The following is a 25104-nucleotide window of genomic DNA, read 5'->3' as shown; positions in this document are numbered from 1 at the left end:
ATCATCAATTTTTCATATTGCTATAGTAAACTGGATCTTTAACAGAACATTAAGTAATTATTATATATGTCATGATCTGTATATAGCATATATATAAAATCTTATATACGACTTCAAGATAAATTAACGAAAAAATACATATCAACTTTTAGCACATCATTGCATTGTTTTTAAATATAATCAATTTAATTCTAATAATAATTTTTAAGAAATTACAAAATGTTTTCGATATTAATTGCAGAAATTGTTTCCATTATCGATTTTTGATGCAGAAAAGGCATTAACAAAAAGTCGAGCAGTTACGAGCAAGTACGAACTGAATTCGAGGGATCAGACCGAAGGTAGGTAAGTGAATTGTCGCGAAGGTCGCCCAGCTCACTTTTCCCCTGCACTTTTCTTGGTTGTTCTCGACTTCTTACAAACCTTTTACTCTTGTCTGTCCGTCTGTTACATTTCATTACATTGAATCGTTTCTATAAAAATGCCTTAATTAATTTAATTTAATTTTTAAATATTACTTTTATTTTTTATTCTAATTTTTTTCCTAATAAAATTTGCATATGTTCCATTCATTATCGGTGCAATTATGGATTTTTATAAGAAAATCTCTTTTTTTATTAAGCTTCTTTATTTATATATATCCCTGCTTTTTTTTCAAATATAGAATTTATATCAAATATTTATATTTATGTTAAATTTAAATGAAACATTGTTTTGATACGAATTTATCTCATTATCAGATGTCGCAAATTTAAACAACGACGGAGTTGCAAAATATTTTTTATCAGGGCGCTCTTGAGATTTATAGATCTCAACGCAACAATATTCGTTAATCGGCATGAATCTGTCAGCACGTCGCCAATCTTTCGTATTGTAAGCATAGAAAATCACGTCGCAGTATTAAACTCTGGCAACCGCTTCGCAGAGAAAGGCGGCCACCCACCGGCTTACACAACTGCTTTGCTCCAGTTATTAGTATGTGACTCTTTTGCCGGTTGGGCGACCTGACGAACCGTGACGTGCGACAGGATTGTCATTTGAGTCTCTCTAAAAAAAAAAAGAATTTCAAAGCTGAATAAAGCACGGGATAAAATTCTTGTTGCGACCCTCAATCGAATTTTTTATCCTTTTCCGTGATTGCGTCGCAAGCAATAAGAATTGTGCAAATATTTCTCTAGAAATATAATAACTAAAAATATCTCCCATTTCCTCTTTTGTTATGCAAATATAAATTGATATAAAAATAATCGAAAAGCGTAAAAACGAACTCGTTTATTATTCGTTATGTAGAAATAATTGATTGATTGCAAGCATTAAAGAGTAATTTCATTTCTTTGATTAGTTCGTAAAACTGTTTAGATTTTTTTCGGAACTATCACGTTTACGTTAAATATAAGGAATAATTAATGATATTAGACAGATCATAATTTTACTTGTCAAATCTCCAATTTATCGCAACGATAATTTATCCTAACAAGATCGTTATTCATTATACACTTGCGAAACTTGTTCCAGAAACAGTTTAAAGAGTAGCAATAGATCCTCGAATGTCTTACTCGATTGTGATCGAAATGATCTACAATGGCGAGTATTATGACATGGCGTACCTACCTGATACTTTTTTGGTATAATTGTCCGTATAATTGTCCGTATTTTGGTATAATTGTATGTAATATTCTCTTAAGAATAAAGAGACAAAGATATTCAATAATTACATAAACTCAATGTTGTCAATTTCATAAATTCGAGATTCATAATTTTACGAAAATCACTTATAACTCTTAAGAAACAACTCTATTCTTTTCTTTTTTTAGGTTTTCATTAATTTAGACTTAATTTTGACACAATGCAAATTGATTTATTAGTCGCAAATTATATATTCACTGATATCAAGCGGTTATACTAAGCGGTTTTTCTGAAGAGCGAGAATACTGAGATAGCGAAAAGTGTGAGACTTCGGAGTGTCCTCGCGCGGTGCTCGTTATAGCGAGCAGGATTTTGGGCCCGTTGCGACGTGGATCAATAAATTTTGTATTTTAGCGGTGACCTTATGGCGCCGCGAGCAATTAGTCGCCGATGAGGTTTAACGTTAAAATTTTTACAATTGTCATGCGAACGATCTTTTTCGATCAGCTGATTGGCGATCAGCTGATCGTGACGTATGGGCGCATATGCCCGTACGCTGCGCTGACTTTGCTGACGGTTGATACTGTTGTCATAAACATTTATGACAAGTGTTTCTTAGGCCGCGAAAAAAACGAAGGATTATTCGAACGGTCGAGTTTTTCTTGTAAATAGAAAATTCGAAAAGTTTCTCGATGATTGTTAATTTTGAATTTTCGAACTTTTCGTTGCGATAAATGCGGATTTTTTGACAATGCGAATTAGAATTTAGATTTAGAATGATTTTATGATTTTTCGAATAACAGTCATGTACATTTTTTTATTCATGTAATTTATGCGACGATTAAATTATATAAAGAATATTTTTTATATATCCTAAAAACAAATAATTAGGATAAGATAGCTCTTTCTCTCTTAATGTCTGCTATTAAAAAATCACTGAACATGTCATACGCGAAAGTTTTGCAAAAATGGTAATTTTTTTGCGCAAAATGATATAAATCTTCTTTCAATTTAAGCTGCTTTAATATATCGTTTGTGTTTAGCATAATGTTTATATAACACGATTTTTTCGTTTCTTACATTCTAATGCGAAAATTATTGTTTAATATCATTAAAAGAGAAGAGAAGTCATATTCAGTACAAAAAATCCGTCATCTTCATTATATCCTCCTATTAGTCGCTAAATGACATCTCATTATTATTGTATTCTAGAGCCATTCATACATTTCACAATATTTTATATACATTCTGTATTCGGTAATGATTAAACAATTTATTATGAAAGATGAGTGATTTTCATAAAATTATGAATCTTGAATTTGTGAAATTGACATTGAGTTTATGTAATTATTGAATATCTTTGTCTCTTTATTTTTCCAGTATAAAGAAAATAATTTATAATTATTTTTTTGTCTCTAATAAAAGTATATTTATGAATATATTTATCTTTTTATAAAGATTGATTAATTACATACGAGAAATAGATGACATGAATTAGATGATTCAAATATGTATGTTTAAAGATGATCACATCTCGCAAATTAAAAGATCTTTTTTACGAAAAACATCTGTATTTTTACACTTATGCAACCTCTGAATACATCATTTATCCATCATAGTTATCATGATTCTTGCGAATTGTATTTAAAGTCACGTATGTGTCTAAATGTGTATCTGCGTAATCAGCAGAAAGATGATATAGAGAATACGAAAAGTATTACGTATTGTAAACTTAAACGAAAGTATCTCGCAAAATTCATGTAATATCTCTCGCTAACTAGTCGTATGCAATTTTTCTATGAACGTTCGTTACCTGTGAAATCTGCGACATCTGGCAAGCATATAGCATCGTGATATCATCTGTATCGTATATCACTAGTTAAAACGTCCGTCTCTTTAGAGTACGTGATGTACGTCTAAGTCGAATAAAATCTGTGGAAAGAAATTTGTCTCATGTCATTATAAAATATCTTATTATAGACATGTATTATTAATACAAGATTCTCTCTTGAAAATTCTAGGTTGAGTCAAATTTAAATTAAGAAAGATTATATTAAATATTTGAAAAATATAAATTAATTTGAAGTAAATATTTTTCTTAGCAAAAATAATCATTAAGAAGAATCGTTATCTATCATAATACTTTCTAATTTATATTACATATTTTTTTAGAAAAGAAAAATATACAATAAAATCCGCTTGAAATGGATTAAAAAAGTCTGATTTTGTATGTGTACGTATGTCATATGTGTATTTTCTTTCTTGTCATGTGTATACTTATTTCATTAGAAATGATTGTCAATCATTAATTACGCGAAAATTGTAAGCGTTTCGATTTTTATTTTTAAAAAAGATAAAGCTCAAATTTAATAAAAAAAATAATTATAGAAAATGTAACAAAGATAAAAAATTATATTCTTTAATGTAAATATCCATTAATCCTTATACATATGTATATGAATGCGCCACGTTCTCCAGCCTTGGAATTCGAACAGGACGTGAACGATCAATGACAATCAATTTTCCTTGATTCCACGTCGACAATATATCGTGTCAATTTGCTCCAAGGTTTAGGGAGAAAACACATTTACATATAAGGAGCCTGGTGCTCGCAATATTCAGAGATAGACCGGACAATTGGATTTGAAAATCGCGCTGACAGAACGCCTACGATTAATTAAGAGAAGGCTACCTTGAACTCGAACCACTTTTATGATTAACGACCTAAAAGCGTTCTAATTGGCCTTCACCGCTAGTCGGTACAAAACGTTAATAACATTTGGAATGCGCCTGCTGTTCATCATATATGAATTTGCAATATGCGTCTGCAATGTACATTCCAATTAATATAAATAATCGAGATTAAAATAATAAAAAACCATGATGAAAAATGAAAAAAAACGTCAATTTTGTACATTCTTTTATAAGAGGAATTTGAGATAAATATTGAGAAAATAGTTTACAATTTATTTAATTAAGTTGAAAAAATTATATGTAGTCTTTCAACTAATATCAAAATGAATTCCAAATATCTTTTAATTACTATCAAATAAATCCCAAATATATCAAAATAAATCTCAAATATTAATTTTTGCAATATAAAATGTACATTTGTGTGTGGATTTACAGTAGTTTCCATAATATTTGTACAATGATCAATTATATTCTAATAGTTAACAAAAGAATGATTAATAATTATATACATCATATGTACTTAAAATAATTTTAATTATTTAAAATAATTTTACTGTCGCGTTTTGTCACATTTATAAGTAATACGCAGTGACAGATTTTGATCATTATGATATCCTTCACATGATATAGAAAGTCTAGACACAATGTAATTATTTTGAAATATTATATTCTGTATATCTCAGACGGATATTGATACCAAGTCAGGACACATCTGTATAGCTTAGAATATTTACATCATATCGTGTTCCTAAGTCATTAGCTAATCAGCACTTTTGACTAATTGTCTATGCCTAATGTCGAAGTCTAAAAGAAATATTCTCAGAGATTAAAAATGATGGATAAAAACTTGTTGATCGATCTACATCTTCCCTATAATTGCTCATTTTCACATAATCTACACACTGAATATCTTTTCTAATCAATACAAAAGTGACTTAAAAACTAAAACAACATTGAGCAATTGAAACATCGCGAAGATCTATTTTTTAATAATATATGCACATATATATATTTATATATATATTTATATAAAATTATTTCAAATATTAAAAAGTTTTTAATTTTTCATATAAACAAGTAGTGAATCATTCTTTAGCTAAAATTGGAAAAAATTGCAATCTTGTAAGAGATTTTAATAATGACTGCCAACTATAATGTAGAGTGGGACGACCTGCAAAAACTAGATTTTGTTTGCTGAATATAATACACGAGTTAGAAAAGAAAATTTTATTACTGAAATCTTAATGACTTAACTATATGAATATTTTCCATTTATATAATAACATTTATCCTAATATAATGTATAAAATATATCACTACATATAAATTTATTTATTTCGTCACTTTTACTGCATCAGCTTCCTTGTTCCTGATGTCGATTACAACCTGTGAATTTTATACTTATAACATTGTAACAAAAAACTCGAATCCTATCTACTACTTACTTTTCCTGGAGATTTATTTTCGGAAATAAACTGCAACGCGTCATTGATTTTATGCAAGCCAACAATTAACGAGCAAGATGGTGTAATAAGCCCTTCTTCAAGGAATTGTAAAATTTCATCTCCTGCTTGACTAATTTTAAGGTAAACAAAATAATTAAATTTTTATTCATATAAAAGGAATAGAAACTATAAACATATAACATACCGATATACGTCAGGCTTTCTCTTTTTATATTCGGTGAGATTAAAACCAGTAATACTGAAGGAACCTTTCTGCGCCTCCGAATGAGAATTCGTCATAGTTGTCGCTGTGCCAGCTATGATTATGCGCCCTTCATGACAGAGGCTACAAGTGAGTGAACCATCCAATGTTGATTATGACTATTTCAAGAAAATAGAGATTTATACCTTCGCGAGACAAATGATGCACCACCACAGCGAAATTGTCATCGCGCAGCAAATCCTTTAGTGTTGCATCTTTGTAGACATTGGTAAAGCTAAAAATATTACATGTCTCACTAGTGTATCTTACCTGATGTGGAAATCCAGACATGCAACTTTTTTCTACATCCAAAAATCTATTTCTACTGATAAGTCTCTTTGAAGCTTACCATTCCAACACTTTCTTGAAATATTCTCCATCCACATCGTCAAAAATAGCTTTGATGTCTCGTTCGGCAGCAATTTCCTCTATTTGCTTTAATAATTTCTTATCTTTGTATTTAAGGGATGCAAATGCTCCTTTCTTTCGAGCCAGATCTGCTCCATCTTCAGTCGCACATACTCCAATGACCTATGTAAAAATAATATAATATCAAAGTGTAATTATGAAATACATTGTAACTATGACAAAGATAAAATAAATTATAATTATACCTTTGCTCTAAAGACATTTGTTGCAAGATCTATTGCTGCAAGACTAATACCGCTTATTCCAACATTTATTAAGATCATATCATCTTCATCTATACTGACTTTTCTCTCTAGCGCAACCAGAGCAGTAATATAGTTGTCTAAAGTGCTCGCAGCATCTACAGAATTTATCACAGAAGGTACTTTCCATATATCCTAAATAAGATAAGTATTGTTATTAATATTGTGTTAAGTACTCAGAAAAAAATTCATATTTTAAACATGTCTTACTCCAATTTCTGCCAGGCATTTCTCGGCCAAACCTCCATATCTTTCCTTGTTAAGAGCAATGACTTTATCACCAATTTTGTAGCCATTCTTCTCTGCTTCTGTACCAACTTCAACCAGTTTTCCAACAACTTCATAACCCAGAATTATTGGTAATTTAGGCTCAAATGTATACAAATTTTTACTGAGCAGCGTATCGGAAGTGTTTAATGCACAATAATGAACATCAATGAGAACCTGTGAAAATAAATTGAGATTATCATTGATATATTCTTTTGATATTATATATATATATATATATATATATATATATATATATTTATAAATATAAATATAAATATAAATAACGATAAATTGCACTTAATTCTTTTTTCTTCTACTTACTTCATTAGCTTGTACGTTTTTTGGTGACTCCAGATTCTCTATAACAAGAGAACCGGAAAAATCTTTTAATAATGCAGCTTGAATTTTTCCCGGCTGCGAAACCGGAGCGACATTTTTCGCATTTTCTTCGACAGCTACATTGCTGAATTTTGTAGCGATGATTCGCGATGACAAGCTATTTCTACATAATTTTATAAAAAATCGATGTCCTATCGATGTCATATTAAAGAAATGTAATTAATTGGACGTCGTAATCATTGCAAAAATTTCAATACGTGTTTTAGCGCTTTTAAATAATAATACCTTTATAAAAATTTCAAAGCGCACTAACAAATTATAAGAATCAAACCGTCTGATATCTAGAACTTAGAACTAGAAGATAAACCTAGATAAACAAACTCATTCATGCGAGAGTACATTCGAAAATATTACTTTGGGGTAAAGTAGAATTTAATTGACCAATCAGGACAAAAGATCTCTTTTCGATTGATCTAAAGTCACTAGATTAACAAAGTACCGCAATTTTGATCTCAATAAGATAAGATGAAGCAAAAATGGCGTCCGATAGTGCAGATAGTGCACACTTTGTGTAGCTATCTATACTAAGGCCGGTATTCATAGTCTGATCTTATATTTAAGATCGTCTTAAGTCTGGTCCGAGGTTGGCTTAAGACCTTATTCAACCAATCAAATAACTGCGTAGCATCTCAAGCTCGAACTTCTAATTTTTATTTAGAAAAACTAAGATTAAAAAAGACATATGCATTTTTTTCAGATATTTCTATTGAAAAAAACGCATCAGATAAAACTTTCCTGTACATTTTAAATGTGCCAAAAGATTTGCTCTTTATTCTACTTACTGCAATAATGTACACTAAAAATGACAGATCTATATTAAAAATGATAGATCTATATTTAGTAGTTGGAAAGAAAGAGAGGAGAAATGAAAAGTGCATCTAGAGAATTTAAAAGAATAAAAATCTAAAAATAATAATACATAAAAATTAATATTATGTATTTTTTTCATGAGGAATGTGGGGCGCACATTTATGCATTTATTTATTTAGATGAGTTTTAGTTTAGAGCACATTCAGTATTCAACTTTAATTTTATTTTCTCTTTCTTATGATATATAACATAATTACCTGCAAATACTATCATTTTTGTGTTCTTACAGTGATACAGAAGCAACATTACAAGTACTATATTTACAGATAACATCTGTATAATAAAAAAAGCATCAAAAATTTAATGATGAAAAAAGGATAAATATTTTAGACCAGCATAAGTATCAACCAATTATTCCACCGCTCTGTTTCATTAGAGTTGCAATTTTCTTTTATATCATAAATATTATAAATAAGATAAAGATTTCTGTACGTTTCAAATAAATTTATATATTTTATGTATGTAATACTGCGCACACATATTAAAAGGTGATAATATCGCAGTTATAATAAGATACAATCCTGGCAATGTAGTGATTTTTGGATCCTACTTAAAATAATTTAATTTGATTTATTTTTGAGAAATGCGCACAATACTTGAGAAGAAATTATTTTTATGCCATGTATTACCTGTGTAAAATTCCACACACAGTATCATATTGTCTGCGATATATGAAAAGCTTCATCGATGATATGATTGAGATATAAGAAAAGTAATATAGTACTTGTAATGAATAACGTTAATGTGGAATACGTAAATATTTTATATTTTAATTTCATATAATCAAGATGAGATAAGACACTCATGATTACTTTAAAAATGTGTCCACAAATATCATGTAACTTCAATAGCTGCACATTCGTCAAATTAATCCTATTACGTTAAATGAATCACAGCAGCTTGTTTTAATTTAATCTAACCTAACCAATTATATTATATACTTCTCATTAAAATGTGTAAAACTGTACGTCGCACATTTAATACAATTAATATACTACGTAATAAAATGTAATACACTAATGAAATAATTAAATATTATTTTTGAAAGCATAATAAAATCCAGGCAGCATACACTTGTGTTTACATTCGACATCCACTGAGAGGTTAGGTTAGGTTAGGTTAGGTTAGGTTAGGTTAGATTAGATCGAAAATTTATCGTTTGACAGTTGGCAGTCCTACGAGATAGGCTGTGCAGCACTGTGCGTATACAAAATAAATTTGAAATCGCTTCTAGCCTAATCATCTTCACGCGATCGACTTTATTTGAATTGCACGGCATCGCATCGAATTATGATGCGGCGCCGATTTGTTCGAACGTAATTCGAGACATCGCGATGCTGTATAAGCGTCGAATGAGCACGAATTGTCACGCAAATATGATAAATCAAATCTACTCACCGTTCACCGGCTGTTCTACAGGCCGCTCCACTCGCTCGCCTCGGGACGTCCCATTCCGATCTTGATGCACACGATATCATCAACGCGAATGCGCGACACTTTATTCGGCACTTTCGATATTCGCTCGCATCCGATAATCATCATCAAGGGCGCAAATAACGCGACGCGACTTCGCTCCATCTTCGCGATCGAGCTATCACTGAACTGTTAAAAACAGATGTCGCGCACTTTCACTGACATATTATGAAAGTCGCGCGATCATCCTTGAACACTTTCGACACTCTTTCACTCGCGATATTCGTTTAAAAACGGTTAAAAGACGCGAAAAATGCGGATGTTCGACGATCCGTGTAACTGCGTATGACTCCGATTCACGTATGACGCGTATGACGTAGCAATGACGTGCTAACATGGCGGCCGAACCAGTGCGCATTCGTTTCTGCGCATGGCCATTCCTGCGCGCAACGTTCGCACAACTTTGATTTCTGAATATTGTCCACGGCTTTAATTAATTTTGATTCAATATATAACGTAGAAAATTCATAGTATATTGCATTTATTTTTATATATTCACAACTATAATATTCGCGCGATCATTTTTTGACATTTACAATATTCGTGTACCTTGTTCTCGATGTTCACTTTTAAAAGAATAAAGAGAATTATATATAAATGTAAATAAATTGTCCGAAGAGAGAAAGAATTGAGGGATATTTTTAGTTTTTTAGTAAAGGTTGGAAATGTCTATTCATGATAGAAATGCAAAGAAAGAAAATTATTATGTTTAAAATAATAATTTTATATGAAATACAAAATTAAAAGTTACATTATAGAACTGACCTTGTAAAAGCGTAATAAAACAATCAAATAGTAGACAGAGAAAAGACTAATTGTAAAAGAAAAAAAGTTGTTAACTTAACTAAACCATTTAACTAAATTATTATCTTTTTAATTGGAATATTTAACTATTATAAATCTAACATGACATTTATTTAACTTAAATATTTCAATATTTCAATTAAAAAAATAATAATTTAGTTAAACGGTTTAGTCGAATTAACAACTTTTTTTTCTCAGTGTACGTGAGTTTGTGTGTGTGTGTGTGTGTGTGTGTGTGTGTGTGTGTGTGTGTGTGTGTATGTGACTTTAAAGATATACTTGTATATATAAATACACTTGTATATAACTTTAAAAATATATATTTCCGTTATGTTAATTATCCGATTTTTATTCGATCATTTTATTGCGCGTTCTGAATCAAATTATATTTAGATCAAATGATATCAGAGAGAATATTTATTTATTATATTAGAATTCTAAATGTGTGTATGTGTGTACACATATATATTAGGATAGAAACGAAATAGAAATAGAAGAATAATCATTGCTCGTAAAGATTGCAACAAAGTAATAATTTGTAATTTTGATTCCTATCGTATAATCGAGTATCGTATTTCGAGAGCAATCAACTATTTATTAATAATAAAATTGTATATAACTTACGAATATATTCCACTTATTCCGGACGTTAATATCGCGACAACGACGAATAAACTTTTCAAAAAAGTTCAATTCAACTATTTCATATATGAGACAGTTTCACCAATTACTGATACAAAAAACTCGTCAATTGACCAGTTGGTGAAACTGTTTCAGTCCTGAGTATTTTCTTAAAAGAGCTGTTGGCGCATATACATGCGTTTTTATGTTTACGCGCGTCACGCGTTCGAACGAACCTTGACATTCTCGCGGGTAAAGTCACTAGATTAACAAAGTACCATAGTGCAGATAGTGCACACTTTGTGTAGCTATCTATACTAAGTGCAATTTTTCTAATCTTGATCCTGGTTTGTCCTGTGTCCTGTTGTGTGTGAGGTGAGAAAACTCCTTCTGTTGCGCAGAAAAAGAAGAAAATATCAAAAATGCCAGGTTGTTGCGTGGAGAAATGCAACAATTGCAGCCTATATCTATACTATCGGACGCCATTTTTGCTCCAGCTTATCTTATTGAGATCAAAATTGCGGTACTTTGTTAATCTAGTGACTTTAGATTGATCAAATCAATATTTCCACGAATAGGATTTTCGAACACATTTCAGGAGAAAGAATAATATGTTTGAAACATTAAATATTATATATTAAATATATATAACATTAACCTGATGAATAAATAAACATATTTATTAATCATGTAGATTAAATACATTTTAATTTAAATATAATTTTTATATTTTAATATAATTATTATGTAACAAACTTTTTGTATTTTTCTTATTAAAATAATATTAAAATACGTATTTTTATATAACATTTTATATAAAAATACATTTCTATATTTTTATATTTTTATATAAAATTTTTATATAAAAATTTTATACAAAAATTTTATATAAAAAATTAAGTCTGCAGATACAACACAAATTAAATTTTGTCACTATTTATAGATTAGATTTCATTTACCTTATAGAAACTTTTTCACACATTAACTTACCTTCATTATTTATGTATAATATTTCTTATTTCTTATTTCTTTTAATAAAATTTACTCACACATTTTTACTTGAAAAAAATATATACATGACTGATTGCGAATTATGTGTATTATTTTAAAAAATTTATAAAAGTATAGTAAAAATAATAAATACCTTAGTAGAAATTAAAGAAGAATTATTGTATTCTTCCATAATTAGTGCCCAAGCCTCTGATTTTTCTTTTAATGAGGAGGAGCTTGCACCTTTTGCTTCGATAACATGTTTATATTTTTTTAAAATCTCCAAAAATACTTGTTTGTCAAGATCGGAATATACTATTCTTTTATTGGACATTGTGTTTCTAAAATAGGTTTTACAAATAAAAACAAATACAAATGATTCTCAATGAAATGAATAAGGTTAAGTTTTTCCCGTTTAAATTAATTTACAATAAATATCATATAATAGTATCATATATAATATCATATAATAGTAATTTACTTTATCTTCAACATTATAATTTTTTTGTATTTTTATTAAATTTTTAATTTAGTACATTACCTTTTATTAGAATTAAGATACTAAAATATATGTATATATACTATTTATTTGTCACATGTTCTCTTCCTGTTTTGCTCGTACATTGTAAATGTCATTGGCCAGATTAATCTTATTTCTAGGGAATCCCGAACATTTCCGAAGTAAAATTCTTAAGCATGAGCACAAATCCTTAAGCACGGGCTTTATAAAGACTACCTTGAACTCAACTTCAATTTTGTAAGATTTATCTGTGCATATGGTACATTCTTAAGGTAGTTTTAGAACTTGAGCCAATCTTAATTAAGACTACGTCAAGACAGACTTCAAGCAACATCTATGAATTCCGGCCATCGTCTGCTAGTGTTTACGTAATTACGCATGTGCGAGATTTGTCCCTCTATGGCTGCTATCGTTTTGACGTTTTTAGCGCTGAAAACATCGCTCTATCTTCGTCTAATTCGTTTGTTCAATGTGCAATAAAGACAGAATGATCACACACGTGAGCGTACAAAGCCAATATTTAGCCAATATTTAGTAAATTAGACTTAACAGAGAAAATCCTGTGATTATGATGTAAATAATTCGCACGTACTTGTGCACAAATTTTCTCAGAAAAAAAACAATGTAAATCAACAATAAGAAGTGTAAGAATAAGAAAACAATCGTTTTTATGTAAACAAAATTCATTAAATGAATTTTGAGAATAAAATCTAAAGCTTTGTATAATTTTATATCGATAAGTTGGAGGAATTTATTGAAAAAATAAAAACTGCAAATATATAAACCAATTCATAATGCGACCGCATAAGTTTAAACTTCCTTGTGATGTGGACAGGTAAAGAATTAGTCGTAAAGAATAATGTTGAATATTAATAGTAACACAATTTTGTTTAAGATTATTATCTAAATTTTATATTTTTATTTTATAAAAATTTATGTGATATTTTGTTAATCCTTTTTGTATAACATTGATTTTATAGTTTTGCATACACTGATCAAAAAGTTGTTATTGTCTCGGTGTTTGGCAAGTCTCAATATCAAGCTAAAGGATGCAAGATGGAAATGCTCAGTTCCATACTCCAGTTAAATCATATGGATGAACCAGAAATTGACAAAGATTCTTGGGTTAGATATCTTTTTTTGAATAACTGGAATCTTGGTGATTAGCAAACAGTATCTTGATTCTATTTTCTTTTTGTTTATTAGTGTGAAATTGAAGGATATTATAATTCTCGTGAGAAGACAGTTTTCTTGCATTTGAGAGGATTCTTGGATACTCATACACTTTTAACTGAATATGACAAGTTTACAGAGGAACAGGACTGCAAGGATTTTCTCAGTGTATGGGCACATATGAGAGATAAATATGCAAGAGCGCTTCTAGTACTGTTTCATATATCTCATGTGATTATACTTACTCATCCAACACATACTTTTGATTACAGTTATGTAAATCTTTTTCGTGCCATGGATATAGTCAGGTTAGCATCAGTTTTATTTTTTGTGAGCACAGGTTATATATTTGATTTATATATTATTAAAAATATTGATATGAAGGCATATAAATTAAATTTAGTTGATTTGGATTTTTTTGTAATAAAATAATGTAACATTTTTATGATAGGCAAAAAATTTCTCCACAACTTTCTGATGTGTTGAACTCAATTCATAATCTACCTAAAGATTGGATTGCAAATGTCAGACCCTGCTCACCACGAGTATTATTTTATTTTGAAACCTGTCCTACAGCATTCCAAAATCCAGATAATGATACCAATATTAAAAAGTTAGAACATTCTCTTGAAGATCAAATTTACCATATGTTAAGGAAAAATAGAATTGTTACCAATATCAGGTACGTAAAATTTAGCATATCAAATCTTTATTTAAACTTAAGAAAACATCAAAATTTTTCTTTATTTTTAGCTCAAACTCCTTGTTTGCAATACCAGCTAATCAGGAATTTGTGTATGTGCATACCGGAAATATAGATTCAAGAGATATGTTGGGTTACATGGCAAGAAAATTAATGCAAAGCTGCAAAATCAGTTCCGGTAGTTCAACATCCAGAAGTCTTGCCAGTTTAGATTCAAATAGTATCATAACTGATGATACTGGGACTGGTAAGATGAATAAAAGTCAAATAAAAATTGTGCTACATATATAAAGATAATTTTTCATATATTTACAGAATCTCATTCGTTTAAACTGTTTTTGCAACAACACATAAACTTGGCTTTTGCAAAAGGATTTGACGACAACGTCGGTCGACACTCTATACCAGCTTATTTTGAAGTGCGTTATTAGCAATTAATTTAATCATTAATTTAGTTTTAAATCAATATAATAATATAAATTTAATAATATTATTATTGAGATCAATATTTATTGAATAATATTAATATTAGATCAAACTTTTATTGGATTATTTTTAAAAATGAATGATATTTACAGATACCAAATTTAAATATATTTTGCCAAGTAGCAAACAAGGTATTTGATTATTTTATTCATGGAACTGACAAAGAATTGTCAACACTTCATAATTTATTAGATACAGATGTGAAATTCAGTAAAAGTCGATGCAGCAAAGTACTTCCAAGAGCTTTACAATCATATCAGGAGAACTTGCCACAGCATTATACAAGGTTGAAAATTATTTGAAATAATTGCTATTAAAATAAAATTATACTTTAACTTGTTATACTTTAATTATATTATACTTTAATTATATTTTAAAATGATGCTTTTTAGAGCATATCACGAATCGAAACTTGCGCATGCAATGGCAGTTTTCGAGATGCACGCTCGCGGTCCTTTATTCGAAGAGTTCAGTGAGAAATTACAGGCCGAATGTGACAAACATTGGCGTGCTGGTAGACAAATGTGCGAAGTATTGTCACTCACTGGTCATCCTTGTACAAATCCCATTCACAGAGGTGGTAGTGAAGGTGCTGGAGGCGGAGAACAAACTGAACCTCGAGAAGACGATAGGTAGATATCTCTATTAGAAAGAAAGATTGTGTATTATATACATTTCTATAAATTGTTTATATTTATTAATTATCAAATTTTTCCTTTCAATTGCTTTCAGCGAATTACCTACTAGAGAACATTGCAGTGGAGTTAGATATGTGTGTGCTTGCAATTGTGGTCGAATTCAAGGCTCCAGAGAAGATCCTTTCAGTCTAAGACAGGCCAACCACGACTATTTTCAAATGTTAGCGAAACAATGCGGATGCGCGCAATTGGAGAGTATACAATTCCCCGTGTTTCAACCTAGCACACACAACTATAGGTAGAATTAAATTTTAGAGATGCCTTTCAATAAAAAGAGAAAATAGACAATGTACATTTTTTTTCTTTTCAGGGCAGCGCAATTATTTTCAGCGACCAAACGCCACGATTCCTTTAGTCGCAATGGATCTTCTACACCACAAGAAGATACACAAGCTTGTAGTTTAGGAGATAGTTTGAATGGCAAGTAATATTGGATGCGATAAACATTTTCTCTTAGCGAGATTTTAATTGATTAATTTCTCTAGGAAACAATACAGATGGAATTACAGATTATGGTAGCGGCGGTCAATCCTCGATGACGAGTGATCCGATTGGAGAAGATATTCCCAGATTGAGCGGCAAAACAAGTCTCACACCGAGTGACTCGCATAAAGTCATTATAGAAGTAATTGACAGCGATGCGGAAAACTCTAAAGGTATTCTATCGCATTATTTTTTACGTTCATTAAATTTGCGCGATTAAATGCGAGATGTACAATAAATACGTGTTCTTTACAGACAAATCTTTAGTCAGGCAACCATCAACAACAGAATACCTGCCTGGAATGTTACACACCGAATCACCATCGGGTTTGCTACCGCAATTTTCTAGCTGGTCCCTGATATGTCTAGGACCGAGTAGCCTTTATTCTCACAATTTGGGATTGCAGCATCAAACCGGGATATTTCCTACCTCTGCGTTTCTACTTCCATGGGATGTGACTGTCAGGTGAAGAAAAAAATGTCCCATATCTATCACATTGATGAAGTTGTCGTTTTCAACTCTTTAAGAAACAAATTTAAAGGAGAAAATATATTGTATATCATAGATTGGAGCATCAAAAAGAGCGTAGTAGCTCCTTGTGGCCTATGGTGGGATTTACAGGATCTGATCATGGGATTCACGGAGGCTATTGTTCGCGGGGAGGCAAGAATTTCCAAAACATTAATACCGTTCGTGGTCGTAAATCTAAGGGTGGTAAAGAATTTGTGGTAAAGATATTCGTCGGCGTGGAATACGAATGTCCACGCGGGCACAGATTCATGGCATCCGCGCCCGACAAGGTACTAAAGACCACTGGAAATGGAATAGTGAAAGATAGCGGAAATAAAGTGACGTCCAGCACGGCTGACATGCCACTCTACTTTGCGTGCCCTTGCAGGTTCGTAGAATTTTATTATTTCGATCCCATTTTTTAATATAAAATTCATAAATTTATTCATCGGATAAATATATTTTTCATTTTTAGGCAAACGAAACCATTGATCGCTCAATTAATGAGAATCCATGTGGTGACACCTAAAGCCCCAGTACATGTCACATTGAACCCCAGGGTTCAACCTGGTACCCCACCTTGCCCGATATTCGTCACCGGGTGCGAAGAACCGATCAAACTATCTCAAAGTGCATACTGGATTTTAAGATTGCCGTATCCTTTTTTTAAAAATTTGTTTTACGTTACGTTAACATTCTTAAATTATCGAGAATCTTTTTTTTTAATTATATATGAGCAATCTATTTTCTCACTTAACTTTTCTTTTTCCATTCAAATATTCATCGCGTCATTTTTTTCTTAATAAATATCAAAGTTACGTGTACATGGGTGAGAAAGGACCATATTTGCCACCTAAGGAGCCAGTAGCTGCGTCTCATGGGCGTTTGTTAGCCGGGATGTACGGTATAAGCGAAGTTATGCCTGAAAAAAAATAAAGACTGTAATATAGAATTTTTTTGTAAAAAATATTTGCCTCTACATTTGACAAATGTTTAGTTATCTTTTTATTTGTGTATAATTCGAATTATTTTATTTTTATGAATTTTCAAGAATTTGTATTCATAGAAAATAAAACGCCCGCGCATTTGAACCTTATCTTGATTTGACGTTTACGATCCTGTGCGATGATTCGTAGTTTTTAAAATTCCAACTGATCACGTGCAAGTCACTCGCGTTTGCGATTGGCTTGCAACTTGAATTTACAAAAACATTTCTATCTTCGAACGCAACGTTAATTCGCCTTCTAATTATAAATGAAACATAATTTTTAAACCAGGTAATAAAAAATAGATAAAAATAAATATATCGTAAAGAATATTTTTACGGGATGTCTCTTAAGTGGCGGATCATCGATCAACGAAAGGCCGTGCACTCAAACGACACAACCGTTGAAACGCATGGGTGAAAACGGGTGACAGGTGTGTGCTTGTCATCGCGTTTGAATCTGAGAAAAGGGTTAATTTTGTTGGGTCGTATCTCGCTGACGCGATGTAAAACGATCGAGTGAAAAAGCTGTAAAATATTTGTTTACTCGACATTGTTTTACGACAGATTTATAATAACTGCGATGCAAATCACAGCCTCGAATGATCCAGTGTTATCTATTTTTAGTTGTGGTTGCGTGTATTTTGTACCGTCACCTTTTTAGCGGACTCGAATACTAATAATATGCAATAAGGGAGAAGAGAAAAAATAACCTGTGTTTATGAATAGATTTAGCTTTTGATTATTTCTGAACAAATCATATAATAATTTTTGATACTTGTATGTATCTTTCATGAATCGTTTAATATGAAACAAAGCTATATTCAATGATTATTGCTTTTATTTTTGTTTTTAGGCAGCGGATTAATTAGACACAATGAAGTTGAAAGTGGATTGCAGACTCTTATTGTTGATACTCTTTGTGTCCTTTAATTGTAAACTTGGGAGTGCATCTATACTGGGTTGGATATGGGGAAAAACAGATGATAAAACTGTTTCAGTCGCTGATAGTATACCTTTGATCTCAATTCCTTACGAGTCGATGACAGAAGATGAAAAGTTCCTCCAACAAGCTGCCAAGTTAACAGATGTTAAGGTTTCTTCTCCATTGGAAATCTGTCAACATAAAGTTATTATGAAAATCAGAACCTCGTGTTCTGATATGTCAGAAGAAGAGCTCGCAAAGCTGAGTGTAAATCTTCTAAATTGCCAATCAGCAGTTGAAGGCAGAAAGATATTTCCCTGCACTGAGGAAATGGTATATAATCGATACAATATATTTTCTTTGCATAAATGAAAACTTTTTGTTATTTTTGTTATATCAGTCTTGTTAATCAAAATATCAACTAAGCATTCCATTAAAATCTATTTGAATAATAATAAAACTAACAATTGCATTTTTGAATTATTAACTTTATTAATTTTATTATATTTTGCAATTTTCAGTGTATAATTTAATGCTTTGTATACCAAATTTAAAATTTAAAAGAAATTAAAAGAAATGCTATTTTGAGAAAACATTTATGCAACAGAATTATTTTAACGATATAGATTTATCTATTAAAATGTATTTTATTTATTAATAATATATAAAAGAATCGATTTATATTATTCAAAACATACAAGATAGCTACAGAATATCCATATCCTTTGATACAAATTGAAGGGGTAAATTCCATGCCTGTTCAAACCTGCACATTTCCCCCTCTTACTTTTGAAGACCTCCCCAGAGTTTTCAGTCATACAGTGCATTATACTGGTGTCTAATGTTACTCTATTAGTAGATGTAATATAATACTAAAGAATATTTAAGAATATTTAGTGAAAATTTAAATTAAAAAAAAAATTAAGTAGAATAAATAATTAGAAATAATTGCTAAGATAATGTTATAAAAAAAGTGCACTGTTGAAGTATGTGCAAGAAAATCATATAATTTATAGTAAGTATAAAATATAATTTCTATGTTTTAGCCTCTTCAACAGTGTACAACAAATATGGATGCTGACATGTGGAATGCATATCATTTAATGAGTAATAGAGCAAGAGCAGTTTGTTATGCAGCTCGAAATACACAATTTCGTGCTCTTACAGAGTTAACTGTCAACAAACTGATGCAATCTGCGCATTCTCAAATCGAAGCATTGAAATCTTTGAGGGTATCTGTATTCATATATTCCTATTTTCCTGCATGAATCATACAATAAATGAAATAAAAGTTTCATTAAAAATAAATATATTTCCCCTTTTGCTATATATAAATTTATCTATATATTTATTTTTAATGAAAATTTTATTTTATTTATTGTATGATTTATACAGGAAAGTCAAGATCACCTGCAAGAACAGACAACAAAAGCTCTATCATCATTATCCGAAGGAAACGAAGCACTCTTGGAACAACAACAATACTTGAAGGACGCTCAAGTGACAGCTCACAATCTTGTAACATCAAATCTGAGAGACTTAAATAACGAAAAAGCATTAATACGATCTGGACATACTCAGCTCGCAATCATGGCAGAAGATATAAAAAATAAATTAGGTACTACATATTTTTCATATTGTATGTCATTTTTACTCTTTTTATTATTGTATAGACTTCAAAGTTTATTTAATATATCCTTTAGAAAAGGCGCAAAAAGAGCTTGAGCAACAAGCTACTGAGCGTGGTGCAAATCATCAAGAAGTGTTGCAAGACTTGATCAGTATACAAGAGCAAATGCAATCAATTTGGGAAAAAATTGAAAGTAGCACTGATCGTATATTAGATCAACATGAGAAAACCTTGGAGAATTACGAGCAGACAATGCAGAAACTTACACAAATTAATAATACTATTCAATATATTTGGAATCTCACGAATATTATGCGCACAGAAATAGACCAAAAGTTAGGATGGATTACCGATTATATTGACGACACTGGTAAATTATTATACAAGATATATTTATTATATACAAGAATACAGTCTGTTTTAATTGCATAAGAAAATTTTCTTAGATTAATTAAATTAAGTAAATTTTTTTTATTATATTTAATTTATTATTATTATATTTAATTTATTATATTTAAAAAATTTTACTTTGTGACAAATTTGATATAAAATCGAAATATGCATCGATAATTCAAGTTTTCATATTTTTAGGTGAACAAGTGCAAAGAATCTTTCGTATAGTTTCACATATCGCATATATATTAGTGGCGATGATAATTGCTGCATTTTTACAAGCACCATTTTTAACTAGAGTTAGTATTTTGGGTATAGTGCCAGTGAATCTCATTACTTACTTGAAACATGGAATGGAAGCTTCTCTAGATTTTACATCTATGACAGTTTTAATATTTGTAATCACTGGAAGTAAGTATTGTGCAAAATATGCATTAAAACAATCATGATATTAATATTATAATTATAATATATAATATATAATAATATATTAACATATAATATATTAATATTATAGTTATAATATAATAATTCAGTATAAATTATAATTCAATATAATATTTCAATATAAATTGACTTATATTTGATATATTTTTTAATGCAGTGTATTTTGTAATGCTGGGAATACAACGTATATTTGGACCAAACAATTCAGAAGCAAAGACAGAACCAGCTAAGTCAGTCTGTCAAAATAAACATTTGAATGGAAATGCACATAAATACACATTAACATCATATTTCAATTCCATAGCAAAAACGCAATTGCATGAAAAATTAATGAAAAAAATGCGGAATCTCTATAATTTCTTTATTTTACAAATAAGTTACTGTAAAGGTACTTTTTCGATTTGACATAAAAACTATCTGAAAAAAATCATCAAGTGACAATTCTTAATAATAATCATTTTTCAGAAAAAATTAATGACTTGATACATTTGATCGGTTCTTGGAACAATCGGCGCAACTTAAACACGCACGAGGAACTCTCCTGTTCATATCAACCATTGAAAAGAAATCGTGAGGATGTGTACAACTATAAACAGGAATTTTCAGACGATGACATGCAACATGATTATTCTTCCAACATGACACACTCGTCACATGAGAACTATTATAATGATATTAATGATATAACGGACGCGTCCGAATTGAAACATCGTAGTTATTATAATATGAACACAGTGCGATCTAAAAGGTATATGTAATATCGCTAGAATGATTGATAATTCGTGAAATGATCAAAAAATATGATTCTAGTGTCACCCCATTAGGTTTTTCGAAAATGGTTTGTATGGCAATAACAAGAAACGGCAAAAGATGTCGAGTGTTTGCTTCACCCGGCCAATGTTACTGCCATCATCATTCTACTGGCACATCTATTATCAATGGTCATCTTGATTGAATTCTGTAAATAGCTAAATCCTGTTATAACAAGAGTTAAAGTAATAATCTGAGTTTTTAGGGCATAATATATGTAGCTTTATTTATTTTATCTATGTATCTCTCTATTTTATTTAATAACAATTAATGCAACTGATGATAAAAGATTTGATAATTGTAATTTTAGAGTTGATAATTTACGAGAATTTTTGGATGATTATAATATATAATAATTTATAATTAATAAAAACTTGATTATTGATTTACTATCAAAAAAATAATTGGTTCATAAAAAAATTCAATAAAAATTTGATAATCGAGAGATTAAATCAAATTGAAATTAATGTATATAATTTATTTAATCTCTCATTTAAATCAAATATCTTATTTAAATAAAATTTTATTTAAATAAAATTTTTTCTATGAATTCATTATTTCTTTTATAAATAGATCAATAAAGATACTTTGTATAAAGATACTTTGTATAAAAATACCTTGTTACATATTGTATATTGTACTATAAACAAAGATTTATTAAAAATTTTACAATAATTACAAATATCAATTTTTACAATTGTTACTTCTTCAATCATCAGTTTTGTTGTCTACTATTGATACAGATTGAATAACTTGTGTACATTTTATGATTTTGTAAAACTTTATAATAATACAACAATGTCTAATACTAAATGTCTCATTAATCTTGATACTATTTCAGATATATATATCTTAATATAATGTTAGCATATACAAATATTTATATATAGATAATTTGTATAATTTATATTATTTGATCATACAATTTAAATGTTTTATTTTAAAATATTTAAAATATACTTACACAAGTTATAAAATTTTTAATTACACATATGTCATAGCAATGTTTCTTAACAATAAACAATTTTATATTTAGTAATAATATATATTTAGTAATATATATTTAAAAACATATTTTCCTGCTTTCATGTAAAATAGTAGGTAATAGCAATAGTTACAAGTTCTATTTAAATATTATAAGTGACAATATATTTGATATAGTAGAACATATAATTTATTATTTCATAAAGATGTATTTTGAAGTACAAATTTATGGTATAAATAATCTTATAAAACTTGTACAAAATTGTGTATAAAAATATAAACTGTTGTTTTTCTGTAATTGTAATATATATTTCAATGCAAAAATCCATTTAATTCTGAAATATTTCTTCATTCATAAATGTCATCTTGTGCGATGCAAATAGCTTGTCAGTTTTTAAAAAGCTCTCCTACTACTAACTACATAGATTACAATAATGGTATAATTAAATATCATGAATCATTCATTTGATGTAGGAGAGTCAATTTAAATAATAAATATCTCGACGTGATTTGAGTAAAAAAATTGTTCTTTAAAAATTACAAGTTTGAAGTACTAAGAGATAAATAATATTAATTATCTACACTCTCTTGTTTCATCAATGTAATATAAAATTTATTATTTATATATTATTATTAATATTTGTAAGTTAGAAAATATTAATATTTATTTAATATAATTAATATAATATTTTATATTAATATAATTTATAATTTATTATAATTTATAATTTAATATGTAAATTATATATAAATGTAATGTATATATATATATATATATATAAAGGTATATATAATCATATATATCATAAGGTATAATAATATATATATCATATATAGATTAGTAATATTAAACATATTATATTGATAACATCACTATATATTATCAATTTTGGATATATATATTACAAAGTTGTGACACGCAAAAAGGGAGATTGTAGCGCTGCGCGCGCGCTATTCCGTTCCTGAGCACGGCAATCTCTGCGCATCGTTCTATTCGTGACTAAAAATAAGGATTTAACCCAACCGGGCCGAGGGACGAATAGCGTGTGACATCTGCTTCTACAGCCTGAGAAATGGCGTGGTTATGCGCCCGTAACGTGCTCCAAACGTGTCGACGGCCGATTTCCTACAGCCTCACGTGTTCCCAAAAGAAATGTAATTATCTCACGTAACGTCCCCGAATATACGCGGTGTCTTCGATATGCGTTTCTTGATTTTACACACATTGGAGACGTACTCCATATTACGTAATGTATTTTTCGTCCGCCTGATCGATTTTCATCTTTCTCTCGACTATGTCCGAAATATTTTGACACGGATAAAATTCATACATTGTACGTTTTCTTTTCTCGACAGTCGCCGAGCCTCTTGATCATGCCACTGGTTTGGAGAAGAGGGAGATGCTCGCTCGTTTAGCCGGTAACGAAGTAAGTTCTGACGTTTCTGCAACTTTGGAAATATCTCTATCGCGATCCTGACGTGCTAGTGTTATAATTTAATATATCACAATCGACATGTATCTCTTTATCTTCTTACGAAAGAAGATTCTTTTATACGTGTATATTTATTTTTATATCATAGACTTGTATTTTATTTTATAAGTTTGCATTTTTTACTTTTTATATTCATACTTTTACTTAGAGATCACTATGATAAATAATATTAATAGTGTATATTTTGTAAAAGAAAAAAAATGATATATTTTATTAATTTGCTTCTCTCTAGGATCCCTATAATTTGACTATAAAACGACGACCAGACAGTACAAAGGAGAATCCTAATATAGTCTACAGTGCATTTGAGAGTCGTATAATGGGATGCATTTGTGATGAGGATGCATTGCACGTAAATTGGATGTGGCTGCATCAGGGCCCTCCACGTCGCTGTGAGTGTGGCCATTGGTTTAAGCTGGTCGAGAAAGCACCTCTATAATACAATTAAGGGTGAACTAGTGGATTGTTTTCAACATAGAATTAATATTATATTAGAAAGTAATTACATCTATTTTCATTTATTACCATATTCTCCCTATGTATCCTGTCCAAAAAAAAAAATTTCATTGTATGGGAACTGCAAAAATAAAGAAATATATTGTAAATATTATGTATATATATCATAGTTTTTCGTTCCATTGTTAAAGTTCATGACTCTTTATTATTTTCTCTTAAAATATAAATTATTATATACTTTTTAAAAAAATTGTAATTGTATATGTGGAATAGATTGTGATC

General features: G+C 29.6%; 5 protein-coding genes and 1 long non-coding RNA gene across 12 annotated transcripts in view; 3 read left to right on the top strand and 3 right to left on the bottom strand.

The window, feature by feature from the left end:
- Nucleotides 1–3551, bottom strand: part of LOC105257401 (serine-rich adhesin for platelets) — a 59330-nt gene extending 55779 nt beyond the window's left edge. For 2 of the 3 annotated variants that reach the window (XM_011267996.3, XM_011267994.3), the window contains exon 1: nucleotides 3440–3551. The gene's annotated coding sequence lies outside the window, so the exon portion shown is untranslated. Of the gene's footprint in view, nucleotides 1–1611; nucleotides 1708–3439 lie in introns of those variants that run through there. The other variant, XM_025409458.1, reaches the window with a different exon arrangement.
- A 2034-nt stretch (nucleotides 3552–5585) lies between these two features.
- Nucleotides 5586–7559, bottom strand: LOC105257400 (quinone oxidoreductase-like protein 2). Its single transcript, XM_011267992.2, has 8 exons — nucleotides 7290–7559; nucleotides 6909–7142; nucleotides 6642–6833; nucleotides 6377–6558; nucleotides 6174–6262; nucleotides 5971–6097; nucleotides 5766–5895; nucleotides 5586–5706 (listed from the first exon to the last, which is right to left on the bottom strand). The coding sequence occupies exons 1-8, from the start codon at nucleotides 7509–7511 to the stop codon at nucleotides 5653–5655; spliced, it is 1230 nt and encodes a 409-aa protein (XP_011266294.1). The 5' UTR covers nucleotides 7512–7559; the 3' UTR covers nucleotides 5586–5652.
- Nucleotides 7560–12279: 4720 nt separating this feature from the next.
- LOC109610434 lies at nucleotides 12280–12929 on the bottom strand. The gene is made up of 2 exons (XR_002192831.2): nucleotides 12667–12929; nucleotides 12280–12466 (listed from the first exon to the last, which is right to left on the bottom strand). It is a non-coding gene; the product is annotated as an uncharacterized LOC109610434 (long non-coding RNA).
- Nucleotides 12930–13357: 428 nt separating this feature from the next.
- LOC105257399 (protein SMG8) lies at nucleotides 13358–17704 on the top strand. The gene is made up of 15 exons (XM_011267990.3): nucleotides 13358–13480; nucleotides 13626–13770; nucleotides 13852–14126; nucleotides 14270–14500; nucleotides 14572–14768; nucleotides 14837–14940; nucleotides 15100–15293; nucleotides 15400–15639; nucleotides 15740–15943; nucleotides 16016–16125; nucleotides 16191–16361; nucleotides 16444–16654; nucleotides 16755–17087; nucleotides 17175–17354; nucleotides 17515–17704. The coding sequence occupies exons 1-15, from the start codon at nucleotides 13440–13442 to the stop codon at nucleotides 17633–17635; spliced, it is 2757 nt and encodes a 918-aa protein (XP_011266292.1). The 5' UTR covers nucleotides 13358–13439; the 3' UTR covers nucleotides 17636–17704.
- Nucleotides 17705–17878: 174 nt separating this feature from the next.
- On the top strand, nucleotides 17879–22218 carry LOC105257398 (protein brambleberry-like). Of its 5 annotated transcripts, none has more exons than XM_011267988.3 (9): nucleotides 17879–17976; nucleotides 18541–18942; nucleotides 19656–19841; nucleotides 20005–20227; nucleotides 20313–20609; nucleotides 20831–21043; nucleotides 21237–21467; nucleotides 21545–21827; nucleotides 21890–22065. In XM_011267988.3, the coding sequence occupies exons 2-9, from the start codon at nucleotides 18562–18564 to the stop codon at nucleotides 22032–22034; spliced, it is 1959 nt and encodes a 652-aa protein (XP_011266290.2). In that variant the 5' UTR covers nucleotides 17879–17976; nucleotides 18541–18561; the 3' UTR covers nucleotides 22035–22065. The 5 variants fall into 5 exon arrangements, with proteins under 5 accessions (XP_011266290.2, XP_025265245.1, XP_011266291.2 ...); XM_011267989.3 differs by lacking the exon at nucleotides 17879–17976 and adding an exon at nucleotides 18000–18118; XM_011267987.3 differs by lacking the exon at nucleotides 17879–17976 and adding an exon at nucleotides 18000–18464.
- Nucleotides 22219–23817: 1599 nt separating this feature from the next.
- On the top strand, nucleotides 23818–24958 carry LOC105257397 (cytochrome c oxidase subunit 5B, mitochondrial-like). Its single transcript, XM_011267985.3, has 3 exons — nucleotides 23818–24028; nucleotides 24230–24300; nucleotides 24599–24958. The coding sequence occupies exons 1-3, from the start codon at nucleotides 23947–23949 to the stop codon at nucleotides 24803–24805; spliced, it is 360 nt and encodes a 119-aa protein (XP_011266287.1). The 5' UTR covers nucleotides 23818–23946; the 3' UTR covers nucleotides 24806–24958.
- Nucleotides 24959–25104: the final 146 nt, after the last annotated feature.

Source organism: Camponotus floridanus, unplaced genomic scaffold (assembly GCF_003227725.1).
Source record: "Camponotus floridanus strain SB8 unplaced genomic scaffold, Cflo_v7.5 scaffold267, whole genome shotgun sequence".
NCBI classification, from domain to species: domain Eukaryota; kingdom Metazoa; phylum Arthropoda; class Insecta; order Hymenoptera; family Formicidae; genus Camponotus; species Camponotus floridanus.
Note: the sequence above shows the minus strand (reverse complement) of the source record. Positions and strands in the feature narration are given on the sequence as shown.